Source organism: Passer domesticus, chromosome 1 (genome assembly GCF_036417665.1).
Source record: "Passer domesticus isolate bPasDom1 chromosome 1, bPasDom1.hap1, whole genome shotgun sequence".
Classification (NCBI taxonomy): Eukaryota; Metazoa; Chordata; class Aves; order Passeriformes; family Passeridae; genus Passer; species Passer domesticus.
The window spans coordinates 5,368,980-5,391,411 of record NC_087474.1 but is presented as its reverse complement, the minus strand read 5'-3'; the positions used below and the strand labels follow the sequence as shown (position 1 = coordinate 5,391,411).

Here is a 22,432-nt window from a genome sequence, read left to right as displayed (position 1 = left end):
TCCTCATTTTGAAGCGGAACTTCCTGTGTTTTAGCTTATGGCTGTAATAATTCTGAGTGACTTGTGTGTTTCAAGATGTCCATGGCCTGCACACAATGCATGTACCTGGTTGTTCTCATATCCCCTTCACCTCCATCCCTTTCTGTTTGCCCCATCTGAAGCAGTGGGTTGTATATCGGAACGTGTCCTGCTTCCCCATCCTGCTAGGCATGGGTTAAATCCTGGAGGAGTGCTGTGTTCCTTCTTCATATAGAGACTGCATATAGACCCCTCTGCTTGCTGCTGTAGGACCTGGGATTTGCACCCAAACCTGGCTTCCCTGTGTCTTTGTGTGAATCAAGACTCTCAACCTGGATGTTCAGGTTTCTGCCTGAAATTCCGATTTGTTGGCACAGCCGGGTACTGCTGCACTGTGAATAGAAACTCTGCCCGAGTTGTGCAGAGACCTGAACGTGTTAAAAATAGGTGTTCGAGCATAAATCACCATTATGGTTGTGCTGAAGTTTGGGAGCTTGAAAAGACACATCCAGGTTAGGTTGATCAAGTGTTTTTATGGGGACATGCTGCAAGCAGAGAGCCAATTAAGCTGCAGTGGGTCAGAGCCATTTTTAAGCTAGTGCAGGTTGGTAATGAGTTGTGCCAGGGCATAGATAATGGCTCTACACTACTATGGTAAAAATGGGGATGGCTTTGTTATCTGAATGCAGCTCCTTGAGATGACAGTCTTTGTAGGCTCTTTTTTAATCAGTTCCTTTAGCAGCAGTTTGCACTCTCCCCTGGTTGAAATAGGCACAGAATGTGAGCTTCCTTCTTGCTTTTCTCCTCAGCTCTTACTGCTTTTCTTCAGAACTAGGTGAACTTCAGTGAAGATAGATGAGGAAAGGTTGTGGTACACTCCTAATTCGTGCTTACAGGAGGGCTCAGCTTTATGGAGTTGGGGATGTTGATTTCTGTTGCAGTAGCTCCAAATACACTTCTGTAATGCCCTCTGAGCTTTGCCAAATGGTCAGAGTTTTGTTTTCTCACCGTCTGGGGAGCAGGAAAGGTGTTCAAGGTACCCTAAAGGGTCCGTGAGGTTCCTTGGTAAGATGGGGCAAAAAAGAAGAGGTGACAAAAAAAGAAGGTGTATGACATCTTTAATCTAAGATACTGTATTCTTTGGAGGAATTGGAGAAACTGGCTACTGTGAAGCAAGCTGTGAGCCTGGTAACATGTTTGCTGCTCTTTAGCACATGCCCATAACCTGATCTTGTGCATTGCAGGAGAAAGAAAATACAAACAAACAAACCCACATGTTGCTGAATAGGTAACATTCTGGAAATTCACATAATAACTTGTTTAATGTAAAAGTATGCCCTGCTTTCAGTGAGTTGTACGGATTGGGGTGATTTTTTTTTTCCATTTTGTCTGTGGGAATTAAATTATTATAAATGAGTCATCAGTGCTATTAAATTATTGCTAGATTTTGTTAACTTCCTGTTTTATATCTTCTAGTTGAAAGTCATTGCTATTGATGAACAGCTGAGGGTCATTTATGAAGATAACGTTCATTTTGATAAGGACCTTCCGGAATTTAAGTAAGGCTTTTTATATTTTATATTTTACTTGGATAATGTAATTTAAAACTTTGGAGATTGGGGTGAGGGGACTGATCCCTATGTGGTCTCACTGATATTTATGGAGGCACAGCAAAAGTCATGCCATGTTCATGTTTCCCAGTCTGCAAGGGTAGTATATGCTCTTGTCTTCCTTGAATGTAAATATAACAAGAGCTCCCAACAGGAGATAAATTAAGAAAATATACTCCAAAATAGTACATGTAAATAAACCATTCTTTTTCTTTTGGAACTTCAGACTTGTGGACATGACTGGGTGGGGTGCTCTCAGAACACCACGTAAATTGCATGAGGGGAACATCTAAAAGACATTTGGAGATAAATTCAGTTGTTAAGATGTAGGATGACAGCATTTGCTTACTTAAACAATAGAGTAGAATTGACAAGTGTCATCCTTCAGTCACAAAATTCAATAAAACACATTTATTTACTTGATAGTTTAACAGCAGAATTTAACTTCATCTTTGAGGTTCAAGTCACTAGTTGTGACAGAAATAATTATGAATCACATGCAGCCAATGAGCAATATCAGCAATGGATTCTATCACAGATCTTCAGGATCAGGGCCTTTCCTTGAAAATTACTTATTTTGCAATTCTGTCAAACATGTCACCTCCTAGGAGCTGGCTTTTACTTTTCCATGTTTCAAACACTGATCTTTGCTCTAAACATGAAAGCATTGCAAATTCTCTTTGGTCATTAATAAACTTGAAGAACTCTGCTTGTCAGGGAAAAAATTTACTGAATTTACCAAGAGAAAATTCTGTTTTTCTGTAGGACTCAAGGTGGAGTCTACATTCACAGTGACAGACTGACAGTGACTTCACCAGTGCTTATGTGGGTCAAGGTATGAACAAACTTTATATGGATTAACTTTTTCCTTGCTGCTACAGAAATGAAAGTTTATTGTGAGCAATAGTAGAACCCATCACTCAAATCTAAATAGTCCTTTTGCTTACATTCTGTTTCTTTGAAGTGTTGTTCTGTGTCTTTGGTATGCAAATAGTAATGCTATCAACAAGCACAGTAGAAATTGCTAACATTTTGATGGGTTTTTTTGTTTGTTTCTTCACTTTCTACTATTACAGCGTTCTGTGTGTGAGAAATTCCTTCCTGACTTTCCTTCATTTGAGAAAAGACTCTTTTTTCCCCTTCACACACAAATGGGGCACCTGTCACTTTGCCTTGCTTAAATCTGTGTTTTTGTAGCACCCATATTACTTAAGCTTATTATTTCATTTAGAATAAGCTCTGCTTACCAATTGATGTTGCAACTGGTAAGTGGTGAAAGAGCAATTTATTCACTGGTTCCCAGTAACTTTCACTGATGTCTATTCTGAAGTACAGCATTATTTTCTATTGTATTGTATTTCTATTTTATTACTGTTGTAATTATTAAATTAGTAATATGATTATGTGGGTATATATGATGTTTCTTTGGAAGTCCTGCAGTGGTCCATTTGTCAAGACAGTCTGGGAAATGCTGATCTAAATTAAACTATTTAAAGATAGATTAATTTTAGGCTTTAAACTTCAGGAAAATGTGTCAAGAACAAAATTTACCTAGGTGCTTGAAGTGCTAAAATCACTTGAATTATCTTTATGTTTAAGAATCTATGAATTTGTTGACACTGGGGGCACTGGTAGTGAGGTTGTCACCTAATGTCTTGTAGGATGGGGTGCAGGCTGTACCCTATTAAGATTTTGTAGATTTTCAAAAGTAAGAACAAAAAAGATAATCTTGCTTTGTGTCTAGCACTCTTAAAGTGCTTTTTAATGGACTGGAATTCTTTAACTTTTGCCTCTTATTTAGGATTCAAAGAATGGATCTTTGTGATTCAGCTTCTTTAAAGATCTTATTTTTTCCCCTGTGTGATTCAAGTTTTCTTTTATGACTCTCACTTAATAAATTAATTTATGCAGATTTTTGAAAAGTCCATACTCGTTAACTAATTTTTCATTATCTGCCAATGAACTCTTATCAGTGATGACATGAATTTGCTGTTTAATTCCAGATTGTGAGTATGCATAATTTGATAGCTCGTTACTGTCATTCTTGATTCTGTTTGTTGTTGTAGGCTCTGGATATGATCTTGGAAAAGATGAAGTCTTCAGGCTTTAACTTCTCTCAAGTCAGAGCTATGTCTGGTGCTGGCCAGGTTAGTTTATACAGAAAAGTTCAGTTTTACTGCATTTCTTTGATCAAGTATAAGGTTGAGTGATACATTTAAACAATTGTATGGCAGAAGACTGTAATGGCATAAAATAAGAACTAATCTTCTACATAAGCATCCACAGACATTCTTCAGGGGAGCAGGATACCTGAAGCACACAGAGCAATCACTAGAAGATGGTGGGAGTGGAGGATGAGGTTTGCAGTGCAATTGTTTAGATCAGCATAGTGCAGAACTGCTTGGCTTCATGTTGTTTTAATTCTATGTTCAGTTTGAATTTCAGGAGATCCAGGTTCTTGTGGAAAATGGGGTAGGAAAACCAGCAAGGAGCACAGTTTGCTAAAAGCACAGTGACATGCCACTGAACAGTTTTTTGTTGGCTAGGACAGGGATCTGCACAGAAAGAACAAAACCCAAATGATGCAGAAATGACAAAAATGCTTCCACGATTTAGCCTGTAATGCATAATGCCTTTTAAAAAAAGTTTACAAAACCCACCCTGACATTTAGTCAGTTAGCCAGTTTCCTCCTAGTACTCCAATGAATCAACAGAGGCTTTTTTAACTTTCACAGATGATATTCAGGGTGAGGACAGCGCCAAAGCAACAGCTAATTCTGACATGCAAGATTTAGGTTATTCATCTTGATGTATCTGTGGCTAATTAATCAAAACCCTTGCTTTTATCTCCATGTTTCATTGATTGCTGTTGAAAGTCTGAGTAAAGTGTCTGAAAATCAGAGCTGGCATCAAGGCTCTGTTATGAATTCTTCAGTGGAGCACAAGTTGGGGACTGTCAAATAATCCCACCTTACTCAAGTGAAAAAAGGGGGTGATTTCCAGACTGCCCATATTCCCTTTTACTCCCTTCAGCAAGGGGGGCAGGCTTGTAACTGATAGATAAGGGGGTTCTGCTGAAATAGCACAGAACTAAATCTTGACTGCCTACAGATCAAAGAGCCCTCAAATAAGTATCTAATGCCATTAACAATGCAATAATTGTTCCAACTAGAAAATTCTTTAATTCAAAATAATATTCTGATTTAGTGTCTGCTTTGCTCAGTCTTAAATAAGAGATTTTTATGAGACACTTGGTTTGAAATGGGCCATTTTTTGGTCCTAGTTTGGTGAGAGCTCTTTTGTTCCTTGGAATGTAAGATCAGGGTATGAAGTTTGAAGCTTGGGAGGGCATCTCCAACTCCTGTTTCTGTGTTTCCTACAGCAACATGGGAGTGTGTACTGGAAAAAAGGAAGCATCCAAATTTTAAAGAATGCATCACCTGAACTACCTTTACATCAATCACTAAAGGTAAGGTGCACAAAAGCTCTGAGGGGAGGGCTACACTGTCCTTTTTCTGATCCTTACACATTGCTTTTCTTCCTCTTGTTTGGCTGGGCTGCAAGCCCCTGCAGCACAAATGAAATTTAGTAGTTATTCCTTCAGTTGCAGGACTTTTGACACTTCTTTTTCTCCTGAATGGCAGTATGTTCTGCTTTAAAAGCTTACAGGTGCCAGTGGGTGTCCCAGAACTTTCTGTGTCAGAGTAACTGCCTCTTTGTTCTTCTAGAAAATGTAATACTTTTGTAAAAAATCCGTAAATATTTTACATTTTTAATATATTTATATTAACAATAAATTGTGGTGAAAACAACCACTGTACCTGAGTTTCCTTGCAGGATGTGCAAATTATTTCATAAGAAAATATATCTATTTTAAAAAGACCAGTTTATACTTGCTTCCAAAAGGATATAAGTATAATGTGTGGACTTAAAATCCTAACCAAGTACCTTGTTGACCTCAACATTTTGTATGTGTGTGATTGGTGAGCTTTGAACACGCACTTGACAAGCTTTTATTTAAAAAGAAAAATTGTGAGGACTCAGCTTTCCTCTGGAAGACCCTTATTCCCTTACTTCAGTGTCAGAAAGGACAGATGTATGTTGAAAGGGAGACTTTTGTGTTAAATGTACTAAATCATTAGTTTTGTAACTGTCTCATCTGTGCAAAGTTCATGGAAGTGGCATAAAAATGCTGGAATAAATGGTTTATTAAGCCACAGTTGTATTTCCAGGTGGTTATGCCATGCATTAAGGAGAAATGTGTTAGCAGAGCTGTGGGAAGATAATCTGGTGGTTTGTGGAGGGGTTCTAAAAGGGGCTGGGGTTTTGGCTACCAGAGGATGTGCTGCAGGGTCTGTGAAGTGACAGCAGAAAAAGAATGTTGCTCGCCTCTGGTGCAAAGTTTGGGTTGAACTTTTCATCACTAACTAACATTTTACCCAATATCTGCTTTGTGGAACTGCTGAAAGCAGGGCAGAAGGCACGTCAGAGAGCTCAGCTGGGAGCTGATACCTATGGCTGCTGTATGCCATTACTCTAGCAGGGACTTGTCAGAGACCAGACTTGCTAACAGAGGGTGTTCTTCATTGCAGGGCTGTTTTTCAGTCGGTGACAGTCCCATCTGGATGGATTCCAGCACAGCCTCCCAGTGCAGAGCACTGGAGAAAGCCCTGGGGGGAGCCCAGCACCTGGCCAGTGTCACTGGCTCCCGGGCATATGAGGTGAGGAATGGATGGGGAGAAAGTTCCCAGCAGAATCCTGTGCTGGAAACAATTCTGTCACCCCAGGGAGCTGCAGCAGGTAACCATCAGGCATTATCTAGGAAAGACAGAGCTTCTGAAGGAACTCCAACCTTACTGTGCTTTGCATTAGTCTCACAAAGGGACATACAGAAATTTCACAGTGAAATGAGCCAAACTCTGGAAATTTTGCTGCAGGAGGCAGTTGGAGCATTTGGCCAGTGGCTCCCAAAATGCAGTGTTGGGTGGTCATGCTTAAAGTCTCAGGGCCTGGTTGTCCCCTGGGAGCATCTTGTGTGGCCACATTTCTATTGGGATGGAAACCCACTTTGTGTTGCAGGTTTGTTTGGGGTAAATCCATCCACCTACTTGTGAATCATGCTCTAGCTTACTTCTGCAATTAAAAGATTGGCCTTTTCATATTCCCTGGAGGCTGGCTGACAAGCAGCTGTTGACCTAAAAAGTGTTTCAGAGGCTTGGGACACTGTCAGAGCTGTGCTGTCCCTTGTCTCCTCTTCCTGACTCTTCCCTCCTTGTAACTGTGACAACGGGTTCTGGGGTGGGAGCAGGGCTGCCCTGCAGGCACCTCAGCCCCTGGCTACTCATACTCAATTCATCAGAATAAGGCTTTAACCTCACAAACTGATGCTTCTCTTTCTGAATCATCATGCAAGGTTTATGGCCGGTGTTAAAATCAGACTTTGCATACCACTAACAGTTTATTTTTTGCTTCTTAAATGTTAAGGTTTCAGTGTTAAAAGGTTTTTTGATTATCTGACATAATACATGGATGAAAAATAAATATTCTTACAGCTGTTTTTAGCCTGTGCTGGAGTTTCTGCTTTGAGTATGAAACTTCCTGCTTTAATTTCAATTCACCTGCCTCACAGGCAGGCACATAGATTGTGTAGCTTAAACCTTTTCAAGGATTTGAAGGCAGGATTTGAATTGTGCTGGTTCCTGTGCACAGAATAAGTGTGATTCATTCCATTGAACTGTCATTTCTGAAATGTAAATTATGGATAGTAATGCTTTTCCACATGTTTTTTTTTTTCAAAGGTGAACAAAATTCTCTTAATGAGACTGTGTGTTATACCCTGTTTAGTGCAGATTGCCTGCTGTGCACTGACTTTCATCATGCATCAGGCAAATTAAATATCCAAAGTGCAATGTTCTGAACTCATTACACAGAGTTAATGATTATTGACTCCATTTAGGGTTTGTGTTTCTAAGCATTTGCATTTCTTTCTCAGCGTTTTACAGGAAACCAGATAGCAAAGATTTACAGCCAGAATCCTGAGGTCTACAAGCAAACTGAGGTTGGCTTAACTTCAATTCCTTTATTGGAAAACATGGTTGAAAGTCTTTTAAAATTTATTTTGTGCAGATGTTTTTACAGATCTTTTTGCTGAAGATTATTCTGATTCTTGTGTTTGAATTTAAGATGAAAATAGAATTTTTAAAATTCTGTTAAATTATTAGTGGTTAGGCAGATAAAAATCCGACATCAGTTCTACTTTGAGTTTTATGCTTCTCAAGCTGGTAAACTGAGCTTTAAACTGAAGTTATTGAGAGAGGAGAACCTCAGACCATCCCACTCCTATCAGGCTGGTGCCAGAAGGAGACACCCAGAGCCTGGAGAGGGATGGCAGGTCAGCAGGAGAGCACCTGAAGGACAGCAGCAGCCAGCAAAGGCAGCTTCATTGGTGGTCCAGATTAAATATCTTGGAAAACACACATGGCATGGTGAATAGACAGGAATTAGGGGGTTATGATCCTTTTGGCATCACAGGGATGCCTCCTGGAGTGTTGGAATGGAAGGATACAGGCTCTCCTAAGCTGGTTCATGTTCAAGGATCAGCTCCTCCAAGCTCTGAGGTGATGCATCCCAACTAAGATTGAGTCAGGCAAAAACATCAGGAGGCCTGTGTGGATGAACAAATTGCTCCTGGACAAACTCAAACACAAAAAAGAAGCCTACAGAAGGTGGAAATAAAGGCAGTAGGAATACAGAGAGGCCCTCTGAGCAGTTAGGGATCAGTTCAGGGAAACTAAAACTGTGACAAAATTAAATCTGACCAGGGACATCAAGGGCAAGGAGAAAAGAATTTATAGGTATGTCAAAGGGAAGATTTTGAGAAATGTATTCCCTCTCCAAAGGAAATGGGAGACTTGGTTACCCAAGCTGTGAAGAAGGCCAGGTACTCAAGGAATTTTGCCTTGACCTTCACTGGCAAGAGTTCCAGCAACATCACCTGAGTCACAGCAGGCAAAGGCAGGGGCTGGGACAGTGAAGAACCACCCAGTGTAGGACAGGATTGAGTTCAAGACCATCTGAGGAACCTGAAGCTGCACAAGGACCTGATTAAATACTTCCATAGGTCCTGAGGGAATTGGTGGATGAAGTGGCTAAGCCACCATCCATCATATTTGAGAAGTTTTGGCAGTCTGGTGAAGTTCCCACTGACTGGAAAAGGAGAAACATAGACCCAATTTTTACAAAGGGGAGTAAGGAAGACCTGGTTTCAGTTCTTGATAGCATTAATTTTTTTGTGGGTTTATTTATTTAAATCTCACCCCTGTATGAAGCAGTTCATTTCATGAGAAAGTGAATTGCAGTGTTGACTCTGTATTTTGTTGGAGAATGCTTGATTTTAATTTTTTTTTCCTTCTTTTCTTTAACAGTCTTATTGTAACTAGTAAGGTATGAGATGAAGCAGAACACTGATACTGTCTGATCATAAGCTTAAGACTAAATTTAGAGAAAGATATGTTACTGGGGGGAAAATGGGACTGACAACTGGCTAAACCAATTTCAGACTTTGAGGGCTGTTTGAAATGATGGCAAATTTTAGCAATAAAGCTTATGCAAGATGCATTCAAGCACAAAACATCTCTCTGCCAGAGCTGCTCTTGGGGACCCTCAAGGAGCACTTAACAGCTTGGCAGTCCCAATGACATGTGGAAGGTGGATGCTTTTGCTTCTGTAGGTCAGCTTGCTAAACTGGCTGGCTGATTCACAGTTTAACTTCATCCTTTTTTCCTTCCATTTCAGGCAGCTAGTGCCCACTGGGGCACCACGGAAGGTAGGCCTTTGTTATCTGAGCACAATGGGATTGTATTCTTGGGGAGAGATGCACAAAGAGCAAATACATCATTAAATTTCCTGGCCATTACAACCACCTCTTAGATCTCTGGCTACAGGCTGCCCTCAAATGCTGTGAAGCAGTGGTTTTGTGATCATTAATAAAAACCTGGCATTTCTGGCTCACTCCACCTGTAGAGGTTTGATTCTGTTTTGTTATTGGGTGACAACCACATTTCTTATGAGTGAGTCACAGCACAGAATGAGGGATTTGTCTGCCTTTGCGCCAGCTTCTGGAGATCAGGCAGTACTTGATCATGCAGAAAGCCTGGTGGTGGCTGGTTAACCTGGTAGTTCACACAGCAGATGTGAAGAGGAGGAAGGTTCGTGGTGGATCAGTGTCCTGTGTCATATGGGGCATTTTTGGCCAGCCCTACCCCATTTTTGGCCAGCTGGGTGTCATGCAGCTGCAGCATGCCCTGAGGCAGAGCTGCAGGCAGTGGCTCCATTCAAAGCTGATTACTTCCAGCTCCTGGAGTAACTCCAGGGAGGTCTGGGGTCTCAGCTGGAAGGAAGGCAGGAGGTCACACTGAGGTGCTAAAGGTGCTCCAAGAGCTTTGCCAGAGCTTCTAAAACTTACAGACCTGTGCTGTGGGTGGGGCAGAGCAGGGTTCTGAGCATCTCCCCTGTCATAACACACAGGTGGTTTTGGGTTTCTTTTGTTTTTTTTGGTGTGTGCTATTTTTTTTTCCTTAGGAAGGGTTTTTCTTTGAAAATGAGATTTTTATTTTCTTTGAAATCTTTGTGATACTCTGAAGTTGTGGATTCATGCTAACACAGAGTATGATAACATACCAGGTGTGTTTTGCATGTTTCAGAAGGCAGAGCTATTAACAGTTTTTATAATGAAGTTACTTTTAGATTGATATGTGCTGTATTACTGTGATGGTCAGAACTGAATAATCCTTCTAGGTGTATTTTTGTGTGCTTTCTGGGCCTAACCTTAAGCATCTATTAACATTTCCTGCTTCCAGTTATTTTATTTGCTTTCCACTTACTTTCTTTGAAGTAAATACTGATGTGGCTCACTATTTCTCACTGTTTTTGGGGTTTTTTTTTGCAGAGAATCTCTTTGGTCAGCAGCTTTGCAGCTTCCCTTTTCCTAGGAACTTATGCACCCATTGATTATAGTGATGGTAAGTGTGGGCTTTTTTCATAGTAAGCTTAACAAGGAAAGTTTCCTTCCCATCCCCACATTACACAGATGGGAGACAAGGTGCCTGGTGTTTGTTTTCAATCTTTAAATTTTAATGACAAGTATATTAGATTTTAAGCTAAGTTACTCCTTTCATTTTGATGTTTGCTATGCTCATCTCTCCCCATCATACTGATTCCCACTTCTATCAAATGGATCCACAGAAAAGAGTCTTAAATGCAATTATAGCTTTTTCATTTTTTTTTCTGATGTATAAAGGAGTGGTGAAAGATCTTCTAGAGGCATCAGAAAGTTGTGGAATCCTAAACGAAACTTCAGGGTTCTGACATTTGTTCTTTGGTTTTGCTGGTTCAGCTCAGAGATGCACAGGATGTGAACATGTTGTATATAGTGATGATTTCTTCCCCACCTAACTGGAGTATGGATCTACAACAGAAGTATATTTTCAAAATGAACCAGGAAAAAAAGCATAAATAAAGCAAAATGTACTAAACCTAGTTGAAAAAAGAAATCTTCCATATCTCTCCATTCATCATAACAAAGACAAAGAAGTGACAAGACTACTGTTTCTCTTTTCTGTTGTGTGTTATCTCAGTTATCCAGCTTTTAAATGGCAATTTAAAATGGCAGTTACAAAGGAAAGCATTTTCCTGGGAGCTTGGCTGTTATTTCTAAAAAGCATTTCTGATTTCTGCTCTGAAACTAAGAGAAGACATATTTCAGAGCTGAAAGGTTAGATAACAAGGCTCTCTACAGAATTTTTGCATTACAGAGACATGGTTGACACCCATGTGTTAAGACCAATTCATTTTTTCTCTTTTGTTATTCCGTCAAATCTTACAGGAAAAGACAAGACACCTCAATTTTAGCTAATGGACAACTTACTTGCTATCAGAGCTTCCAGTTATACTCGAGACCTCAGAAATGGCAAGGCAACCCAGGCTTATTTCATACCACTTGTGAGATTATTATATCTGTTTTCTGGTCCTGTCCTTTTAGCCAAGTATTGCACTGCTGAGTTTTATTTATTTAATTTTTTTTGGTGTATTATTGGCAACAATAACTCCTTGGAGATTTGCACTTTGCTCCTCAGCAGATCCAAATACTGAGCAGCCACCTACTATATTTCAAAGAGAGATAGTGAGATCTTTAGGTGCTTTTTCTGATAAAGAAACATACTGGTTTTTTATTTTTCAATGAGAGTAAAGTGTTAATTTTGATTTGAATGGTTAAAACTATAAGCATTAAAAATATCTCCTGTTTGTGTTTGGTTTTTTAATTTTTTTGATAATGTTACTTTACCTTTTCTGCTTGGAAGCAAGTAGAGGAAAGCCATGCTTCTGCAATTTCAGAACATGAAAAATTGTTGAAAACAAAATATCTTAATTTTCCAATTAAGGAAATTTTACTTTTCTTTACTTTTTCTTAGAAAATGAGTCACATTTTTCAAACAGTTCCAGGAGAACCTGTGTTCTGTTCCACCTGTGGGTATTTACAGAACCTGAATAAATGTTATGTGCTGTTCAGAGCATGTAAGACTATTAAATCTTTGTGTGAAATAAGATAAGAGAACTAAGCAGGATGTTACAGTTCTCTTTACAAGACAAAAGATTTTTTGGCATTGTAAGCTATATTTTGCCTCATTCATTCCTTTCTTCTGTTAATATAATGAGAGAGAATTCTAATTCCAGTAATAAAATATAAGTATAGTGGATGCATAGTTATTTGGATGCAGCTGAAAAAGTTGTTTTCTTGTCACTTACAATTTCTTGCAATTCACTTGATCTTTTACTTAGCACCTGTGTATTGTAATTTAAAATGCATCTCTCAAAATAATGTTCATATAATAGACCTATTCTTCATTTCTGTAGGTTTAACTTCAGGTCATATCATCTTTAAAAGACTCTGTCAAATTGTTTAGCTCTACACAATAACTTATCTCCAAATTGGCAGGTTATTGTGGGAAATGTGCTATTCAGTTTCAGGATTTTTTCTTTTTCTTCTTAAAGGTCCAATCTTTTAAGGTTCAAATCACTTATGAATGGCTGAGCACCCTGAGTGATTGATTTAAAAAAAAATGAAATTACCTTCTAGTGGAATGAAGAATGATTTTTATTTATATTGTGCAGATGTTAAAAGTAAGATACATTTGGGACCTAAGAAGTTGAACACTTGGGGCATTGTTTCTTTTAGAAGACACCTTAAAGAACAGCAATTCAGCCCTTGACCTAGAGAAGCTTTATCTTTTGAAATGCTTTTCCAAGAGCCTTAGGCAAATTGTAGCTTAGCACACTTGTTTTTTGTTGTTCCACCAAAAAAGGATGTGTTGGACTGAAGCTTTTTCAAAAGTGGTGTGGTGGGCTGAATTAACTCCTCCTGTAGCTTGTGTGGCATCAGCAGTTACACTTCTCATGGCTTTAGCTCACTGAAAAGCCAATCCAGAGTGCTGTAATGCAGAAACAGATGCACTTAACTGCTTATAAATGTATGCAAATATTGATCTTTACTTTGTGGATTAATAAAACCAGTTAGTCTGCATCGCTGGGTCATTGCAATGGAAGTGTTTGTATTCCCCCTTCCCCCCAAGAGTTCATCACTTCTATATTTGTAATAAATATTAGCAAGCCCTGCTTGTGCTCCTGGTCATTCTGTGCTAAAAGCCAGTGATGTTTGCAGTGAAATATGGAAATCTATTAATCCATGTTTTGACCCTTTCCTCAGTTTTTACTGTGCCGTGGCCTTGGCTGTTGACCTTCACTGCTGATGGGGTGATCAGTCAAAGGGCTGCCTTTGATTTTTGCTTTTCTCCCCTCACTCCTCAGATTGTTACTGATTTTGTATGTTAAACTTTGTGATGCTTAACTTGAGCAGAGGTGCTAGAGGTAGGAACTCAGTATGAATCATTCATTTTATAATCAGAGGAGCATTCATTTTTATTCATGATTTTTATTTTCCACTGAGACTCCCATGCCCACAGCTGGACAGGAGGAATCCAGCCTAACAGATTAATAGTTCTTCTAAAGCATTTGTTTCACATTTTTTGAATGAGTTTCTGAGGTTGGGGCAAATTGCCTCACCTCTCTTTTCTCAGGGCATATGAAAGTCTTTGTGCCACTGCATCTACCAGTCAAACTGAAGTGCTGTTTCTGTATAATGTAAACATTCAGTTATAAAGATTAGAGGCTTTTCTGTTTTATGTAGGGAAAATTGAAGGCTGCCCTAATGTCTTGTAAAATTGCACTGGAGGATTCTGGTGAAGTGTCTCTCTTGGTTTGTGGGACGTGGACTGAGAAGGATTAAAAAACCCCAAACAAAAACCTGCAGAAAACAACAGCTAATCCTTCTGTAGAAAAATCCCATTTATTTAAAGATTCTGTTCCTCACTGCTTTAGTTTAGTGAAGAGGTTCTTGGCCTTTTAAATCATGGACTCTTCCAGGAAAATTTATAGATTTGTGTATTTCCTTGCAGAAAGTCCTGTTATGCCTGAAAGCATGGAACACAGGGCTGCTCACACCCTGTACCTCTGAAAAGTGCCTGTGGTGACTCTGGGCTGAGTTTACCTTGTCAGAGCACAGTTTACCCTGGGAAGGAGGGGATGGCTGGATTTAAAAGTGATCTCTCATAGAGACATGAGATATGCTGGAGTAAATCTTGCCATCTTTCCTTTTCTGCCTGTGAAGTAGTGATTTTGGTGGCAGAAAAGGGATCCTTTGCCTGTGGGAGGGTTGTTGCACTTCATGCTCTGTCAGAATTCCTGCTGTTTCATCATAGGCCAAATATTTTAAATCTGTTTAACTTGCCTGAAATAGGTTGATTGTTTTGGATAAAATTAATTCTATTTTAATGTTTTTAATTATAATCCAAATATCCTGCTGTTTGGCTTGGGTTAGTCCAGTGTCTCAGCTCACATGTGCAGCACTTTCTGTTTACAGCACCGTGTGGAGCACTAGGTCCAGACAACACTGGGAGTGCTTAGGATTGTACTGATAAATATAAAGTTTGTTTATAAATGCTATTAAACCATTTTTAAGCCTGTATGAAAAAGTCTGCCAGGAGCTGATAGTTTGGGCTCACTTGTGCTTGTGTAACCAGCAGCAGAGTGTGTTGAAGGCTCTTAGAGCAGAAGCACTGCTGTGATGAACTGTCTGAGGTGGGGTTTGAATCCTTTTCCACCTCTGCATCCCAGCACTGCAAGCAAGGTCTTCTTCCACAGGCACTGCATATATGGCATCAACTTCACCATCTTTATCATTTGAAAAACTTAAAAATGTATTGAACAGAAGGAAATACCAAGTTTTCCACTGTGCTCAGCTGAGGATGTGGCTGTGTTTCTGAGATCAATAAATTGAGGGCTAAGCAGTCCTTGGAATGAAGTTGATATTAATCTAGAATAAGACTACTCTGTCCCTGAGCAGCACTAACCAGAAATACAGATTTTCAAGTCTAATGAAATGTGCAATTAAAGGCATCTTAGAATCATAAGCCAGGGGTGTGGAGTGCTCAGTATGTTATATAGATTTGGCCAGTAACCAACTTCAATTAACTTTTAAACCAGCAATAAAAACAGTGAGAAAAGAGCAATGAGAAACCAAACCAAAACTGCAAAGTCCTTTCTCAGATCTAATGATAGTTCTGGTGAGAAAACAGGTGAGCAAATCAGTTATTTATGCTTTTAGCAGCCTAATTTCACAGAATCTGGCCTTAAGAGGTTTGCACGCTTGCAGGTGTTGCAGATTTCAGCTGGGCTGCTCAGCATGCCTGAAAATCATGGCTTTGGTATTCAAAACTGGATACCAAATTATCCTCAAAATTAGAGGCTTTATTTGAAAAATTGAAAAGGGAAATGTTGATATGGAGGAAGATTAGTCAGTGTGGATTAGGATATTCTGCTCAAAGGAAGGAGTAATGTAAAGCCATCCCACTGAGGGGGGAATTTCTTCAATTTTAGGTCTCTGCTGAGCACAACATGTCTTCAAGGGACATTGTTTCATCATTTTTAGTTACTTGGTAGAAGATCTGGGAGGGAGTTGATGGGGAGGCATTGATATTCTTGTCTTTACTCATAATTTGTGAATGACTGAATTGGCTAGTACCTTTTACATCAGAGAAGCATTTTCTGCTACTTTTGCAGATGAAATCTCTCCAGAGGTTAAATTATCAGTATCCTTTATTCTTAGAAGAGCTGAAAATGTTCTCTTTAAATGTAAAATATACATCTGTAAATTTTCTGTTGTTGGAATTTCCTGGTCTTTGCTTAATCCTCTGCACTTCCTCTTTTGATCTGTCTTGTAGGTTCTGGGATGAACTTGCTGCAGATTTGGGAAAAGGCATGGTCAAAGCCCTGCCTTGATGCTTGTGCCCCTGGATTAGAGGAGAGACTAGGATGCCCTGTACCATCCCACTCAGTCCTGGTATGTCCCTGGCCAGAAGAGTTGTAAGCAACAACTTTGCTGGGAGTTCTGCCAATGGCACATGGAGTGCATTTGTGTGAGCAGTGCTGCTGCTTTAATATTTCCAGCTGTGTTCTGAAGGTGTTGATCAGATCTTTGGAAACTGGCACCCATCACAGCTTTGGTCTCCTTGAATTTTTGCATGCCCTGGGCTGTGTGAGAGACTTTTTGGTAGATGCTCCAATGATAAGAATTTTTGGGGTCCTCTCTCTCCCATGCCCCAGAGCTCTGGTCACTGCAGATCTGTGCACGGGTGTTTATTGCTGCAGAAACAGAACCCTACATTTGCATTTCTCAACAGAGATCTTGTTTTAAGCTGTTTGCAGAGTTAATGAGGTAATCTTTGTGAATAATTTGGGATATTTAAAGCTCCTCAGTTCACGTAGCATAATGGTGAAATCAAATCAAGCCTCACATCTCCTGAGTAAATGAGTTTTGTCTTGCTACCCAGCACAAAAGCAGCTATTCTTTAGCTGTGCACATGTGAGGCAGTGGAGATACCCATCACCTGAGCCCTCTGAATTCACTGCTGATCTGTAATGGAGAGGAACATATAAAAAAAAAATCCTTATAGGTGTTCTTGTGTTTTTTTATGGATAGTTTTCTTCTGTTTTTTTTCTCAATGGCTATCAAATGTGGCTTAAAAGAATACAGTTCTTGACCTCTAAAATAATAGGGGTCATATTCCAGCATTTGATGCTGTGATGTATATTAATGTTGTGTTTCCTCTTATGTTTGCATTGAATTTCTAATTTCTAGCTATTAATATTCATGTATATGTGCAAAACAGATAGATGTGTTTATGGTACTTGATGTGAATGACTGAAGAAAGACCCAAAGCTAAAATGCTCCTATTTACTAGCCTGCTTTCAAATCTAATCTGAGGGTATTCCTATGAGGTTCTCAACAACTACAATGAAAAAAGAGCATTAAAAATTTTTAAAATATTCATTTGTACCTTAAATGTTCAGAAATTATTCTTGTAGCTGCTCTAGGGTTTTTCAGTTCCGTGTTAACAATATATTGTCATATATTGCAAGATTGCATTCCATTTTTTTTAGCTTTTTTTCCTCTCTTTCTTTCCTTCCTTAGGGGCCCATTTCTCCATATTATAGTCAACGTTATGGGTTTAGCCCAGACTGTAAAATAGTAGCATTTACAGGAGACAATCCAGGTGAGATGATTAACTGTGCAAGATTCAGTGAATATGATTATGTATGTACTGAAATTCTAAATCTATCTCACTGGTTCTCAGATGCTGCCTGTAAAATGACAGAATATTGTTTTTATCAGCATTAATTCCTCCTCCCATCACCCTTCCATCACTGATTCTTTTGAGATAGAGATATCTTGGATAGGCTATATATGACAAATTAATTTTCTTTTGCCAAGTAATCAGAGGTGAATTCATTTACCTCTTGATAATTTCAGTTTCTGTTATGAGAAACTGTCCCTACTATGAAGTGCTAACATTTTAGCTTAGAGAATATGAATTTAAAAAATGCTTTCGTATCTTTTCAAGCAAAAAGGTGCAGATGGACCTTGTTGACTTTCTCTCAGATTTAGAACTGACCTTTTGTAAGACTGATAAATCTAAGTACAAGGGAAAGTGTTAATTCAGGGTCAGTTTCTTGAATCCTGGAGACTGTTTCAGTGTAAAGAAAATTACATATATTACAGTAGCTTATGAAGTTTTGAATCTCTGCATTTCCCAAAAGTCCAGTTTTTCTTCTAGAGACCCAAATTCAATTTAGTCCAATAAAAATGTGAATAATGTGATGGAAGTAGAAATGTTCCTCCTCTAAAATGTGTTGTTACTCAAGGGTCCACTGTATATAAAAACCTGAATACACAAATCATTAGAAAAACCATGCTGTTCTGTTGTCTTGTCTTGAGCATTTTGATTTTGTTTAAAAAAATCACACCCTCACCCAAAAGTTTTGCCCATCTTTTATGGTGGATAGCCCAAGGCTACTGGGAGCATATTGCCATTTATATTGTACTTTGGGAGGGTGTTTGTAATGTCCTATGATGTCTCAGGTAACAGGCTGTAATTGAGTCAAAGAACTACCTTTGTACCTGGTATTCTTTTTGCTTTCAGCATCACTGGCAGGGATGAGACTTCAAGAAGGAGACATTGCAGTAAGTCAAAACACTCTCCTGAAAACTGTCCTTGGATGCTTGAAATACTTAAAATGTAAATAGCTGCAGGTTGGCAGTTAAATATACCTGCTGGTGTTGATTTGCTGCTTATTGGACTCATGCTTGTTCTATTTCTATCAATCTGTAAGCTGCCTGAAAGATTTTAAGTAAACTCTTGTGACTATTTTTAACTAACACTCCAGACATTAAAACCTAAGTCTCCATCTAGTATGTATTTCACTGGCATGACAGCCTAAGTCAGAGCTAGCTTCAACACAAATCCAATTGACTTAATGTGTAATTTAAAAACAATTAGTGGCAATAACAAATGGTTTTAATTTAATTTCTGTATTGCTTTCCATGCACATTGTGATAAGGCTTCAATTATTTTTTTTTCCCCTCCAGATTAGCCTTGGCACAAGTGACACATTGTTCCTGTGGATCCAAGAGCCAACTCCTGCCTTAGAAGGTCATATTCTCTGCAATCCTGTTGATTCTCAAACATATATGGCCCTTTTATGGTAATATCATTTATTTTTTTACATCTGGGATCGATAACATATATTTCTTTCTCTCTGTTAGTGCTTTTTATTTCTTTTGTGAAATGATAATGAATAGAACATTCAGCATTCTCTACGGTATATGGCAATCTACTGCTGAAACATTTCCATCAACCTTATAGCATTCCTATTGTTTAATCTGAGGAACTGAAACTGCAGAGTTGTGGAGGATAAATTCTCATGGCAATAAAAAGCTGAAATTATTTCGGTGTACGGATAGAGCCAGTTCTCTGTGTATCTCAGGTGATGCATTTAATGTGCAGGAAGAACAAATCTGCTGAGATGGGATGTGAAATGTGTGAAGCCTGACCAGGCTGTGCAACTTCTGTGCTCCTCCAGTGCTCCAGCGGGGTCGTGATGGAGGAGGTGAAGATTCCCTTTCCAGAGAGGAGCATAATCAGTGCTGTTCAGGGATGCATTAGGGCTGTGCTTGAGGAAAATATTGAGATCTCAAGAAACCCAGCTGAGAAAATGACCCTCATGGTGGCTTTTGGCTGCTGTGATTTGGGAGTTGTTTGGCCCCTTGCCAGCCAAGGAGGTGGACTGGAGCTGTGTTTGCCCTCATTGAACCACTGTATTCTGGATTAAAATTTCCAATCCAGGTCATAGTGTTTGGCAAGTATTTGCAAGTAATATACAGATAAATTTTGTGTCTAAATGCCCTGGATTGCAGATGCTTGAAACTCAGAACTTCAGCAAAGCTCAAGTCTGCCCCAGAGCTGTAGTATTGAATCCCACCTGCACAGTAGTAGATGACAGTGGGAACTGTGTTCATGAAGTTGAGTTCAAAACCAAGATGTCAATTGGAAATTACTGAGTTTTGTTTTGTTATTTCCCAGCAGGTTTTGTTTGTTATGTTTTGTTTTGTGTGGGTTTTTTTTTTGTTTGTTTGCTCTGTTTTTAATTTACATTTGAGTTTTTCTTCCACCCAATGTTTTCTTTACTTTTGCTGTGTAAAAGAGCTATATAAACAACCTGCTCATAATGGGAAAGCAGATACTGAGGCATTTTTATGAATAAATGTTACACTGCTGTTCTTTCACTGCAGCTTAACATGCAGTTTGGTGGTGGCCTTGGCAGTGCTGAGTTAATCCTTCCTGCTCCTTCTGTGTAGTCATTTTTGAGCTGACCTTGCCCCTTTGGCACCAAGGCTCTTTATTTCTAGAATATTAGAGTTAATAGGGGACTCTCAGTAGAAAATGAATGCTTGAGCTACCAGACAGGGTATTTGTATAGAAAACTCAAATAGCTTCAGCTGGTGCTACTGAGCAAGTTCAGTGATTTTCTTGCCCTCATTTTTGATATTTCTGTGCCTCTTCTGCTGAGCTGCTCTGATAACTCTGTGCTGGAGAGTGTTCAAACTGCTTCCCCTGGATGCAAGTCCAGTGCTGCAGTATTTTGCAGGAGTGTGATATTCACAAAGAAGGTGACAGCATGAAGTGTGCAAAGACCATAAAAAATGAAGAGATGCATATTTTTCTGCATGTTTTGCTAACTGGCTGTGGTGCTTTCCTTTGCCAGATCCTGGCACAGGGCTAGACCTCACCATAATTCTTGTTGGACCCAAGCTGGTTCCATACAGGTACAATGTTCCTGAAATCATAAATGCAACGTGGGGACACTCCTGATGCTCCTTGCAGAGTCTTCTCAGTGGTGGCAGGGCACCTCTCTGAGGAGATGTCTCAGCTGTGCAGAGCTATCCTGGGTTTGGCTTGGCCTGCCATGGATCTGACCTGACTCACTGGAGAAATACATATCCCCACCTCTGCACTGCTCCCCAGCACCTCCTGTAAAAGTTGTTTTCCCTTATCTTGCTCTTCCTTCTCTATCTCTTTCCATAATGAGGTGTTTATATCTTTTAACTTGTCCAGCTTTAATTCAGCTGATAAACTAGACAACAATGTCAAGTAAAGGAACAAAATATTTTAAATTGTAAAAAAAAAAATCTAGAGCTAAATGTTTTGGAAAATGCATGTGGTGTGTTTGTGTGTTTCAGTTTTAAAAATGGTTCTCTGATGAGAGAGAGGATCAGAGATGACTGTGCTTCAGGCTCCTGGGATGAATTCTCCAAAGCCTTATCATCAACTGTTGCTGGAAACAGTGGGAACTTGGGTATGAGCCTTAGCAGGGCTGGGACTCTGAGGGCTTGCTTAGACACATACTGCAGTAGGTGTTGTGTCTCCTTTTTACTTGGGTCATCATAAAGGTCAAGAATTACGTGAACTAGAGCAAGAGAAATTCCTGATGTGTACTTGGAAATGCTCTTTTGACAGCCTAAGTGTCATCACAGTGTTTTCCTTCAATATTCACTGACTAAGAAAATTATATTTATGGATCTCCTTTGGCCACTGGAAGGGTGTTAGTAACATCTTGGCTGTAGAATGTTTAAAACCAGTAATTTCTGAAGGAGGTTTTCATTAAAGTTTATTGCTTTTTCTGAAGACTCAAACCAAGTGAATTAAGTACCTCCATACTATTTCTTTCTCTCATTACTCTAGAATCTTGTTCATGCACGTGTACAAAGCAATGATGTCAAGGGATGCTCAGATTTCCTGCATTTTCCCTAGTGTGTGTCACAGATTCACTTCATCTCTGTTTTTTCCTCCATGTTAGGGTTAGTAAATGCAATGTAACAAAATTCTGATGATGGAAATATTTTAAAAATACTATTAAACTCATGGATTTGAAGCTTTTCATTATTTTCTCTCCCACAGTTTAACATTTTACAAGTCTAATGTGTAGCTCTGAAATAAGCTGTTGAAAAGTGAGAACAAGTCTAATCAAGATTAAAATGGACCCATTGCAGAGCAGGGTATGAAATCATCACCATCATCTCAGGTGTGAATTGATATAGGTAAAATTAATGTAAAAAATATAGGCAGCAAAGTTTTTAAATGTAGATATTTAAGCTATAGAAGGCTTCACTCCTTAGCAAAGTGAATTTAAGACAGAGCCTCTTGACACTGTGAGATTAGATTTTTCATTTTTAGAAGCTCTGTTATGTTGTCTGTCAAATCTGCTCTCTGTGGGGTATTAAAATGACCAGGAATCTCTTTTCACTAGAAGACAAATCAATTCTAGTGTTTTAGAAAATGGGAAGAAATTATTCTAAAACCCCAAAGCCAGCCAGTTTAGACAATATTAAAAAAATTGGAAGTTGATGAAAATATTGTTACTGAACCAGAACAGTGCCTTAAAGTTTTAAAGCTTGTGTTATAGTATATTCACTTGAGTATCTCACTCTGTAAAATGGGTGTTTCATGGAAGTCATCCTCAATAATATATGTACTAGAATAACCTCTGGATATATCTGTAAAAAATGCAGTAATCTCCGTAATGTGAGTGCCTGGGGGGAGTATATAAAGGCATATCTGGTTAAATACCCCCCTTTTTATTCCTTGTTCCCTGTGCTCCCTGTTGTGTGGGGAGGTGCCTCCGCAGAGGTTTGGAGGTCAGGATTGGAATGTTGGGATGTGCTTCCCCTGCAGATCTGTGGCACACAGAGTTGCTTACTGGCAACTTTGCAGAATGTTTAACCAGAAAGGTTATGTGTGCTAAAGCACAGTGTTATTTTGGGTTTTATTTTGCCAGTAATCACAGATCTGCTAGGA

The 22,432-nt window shown here is 39.1% G+C and overlaps 1 protein-coding gene across 13 annotated transcripts in view; it reads left to right on the top strand.

Annotated features, from left to right (window-relative positions):
* XYLB (xylulokinase) overlaps positions 1–22,432 on the top strand; it is a 97,978-nt gene that overhangs the window by 17,033 nt on the left and 58,513 nt on the right. For 12 of the 13 annotated variants that reach the window (XR_010366475.1, XR_010366471.1, XM_064427893.1 and 9 more), the window contains 12 exons: positions 1,495–1,577; positions 2,394–2,463; positions 3,695–3,775; positions 5,011–5,097; positions 6,221–6,349; positions 7,621–7,686; positions 10,576–10,648; positions 15,962–16,080; positions 17,212–17,293; positions 18,221–18,261; positions 18,667–18,782; positions 20,818–20,933. Coding sequence is in view for 11 of the 13 variants with exons in the window: in XM_064427893.1 (XP_064283963.1) it covers positions 1,495–1,577; positions 2,394–2,463; positions 3,695–3,775; positions 5,011–5,097; positions 6,221–6,349; positions 7,621–7,686; positions 10,576–10,648; positions 15,962–16,080; positions 17,212–17,293; positions 18,221–18,261; positions 18,667–18,782; positions 20,818–20,933 (1,063 nt within the window). In the remaining 2 variants the exon portion in view is untranslated. The remainder of the gene's footprint in view (positions 1–1,494; positions 1,578–2,393; positions 2,464–3,694; positions 3,776–5,010; positions 5,098–6,220; positions 6,350–7,620; positions 7,687–10,575; positions 10,649–15,961; positions 16,081–17,211; positions 17,294–18,220; positions 18,262–18,666; positions 18,783–20,817; positions 20,934–22,432) is intronic. The other variant, XM_064428033.1, reaches the window with a different exon arrangement.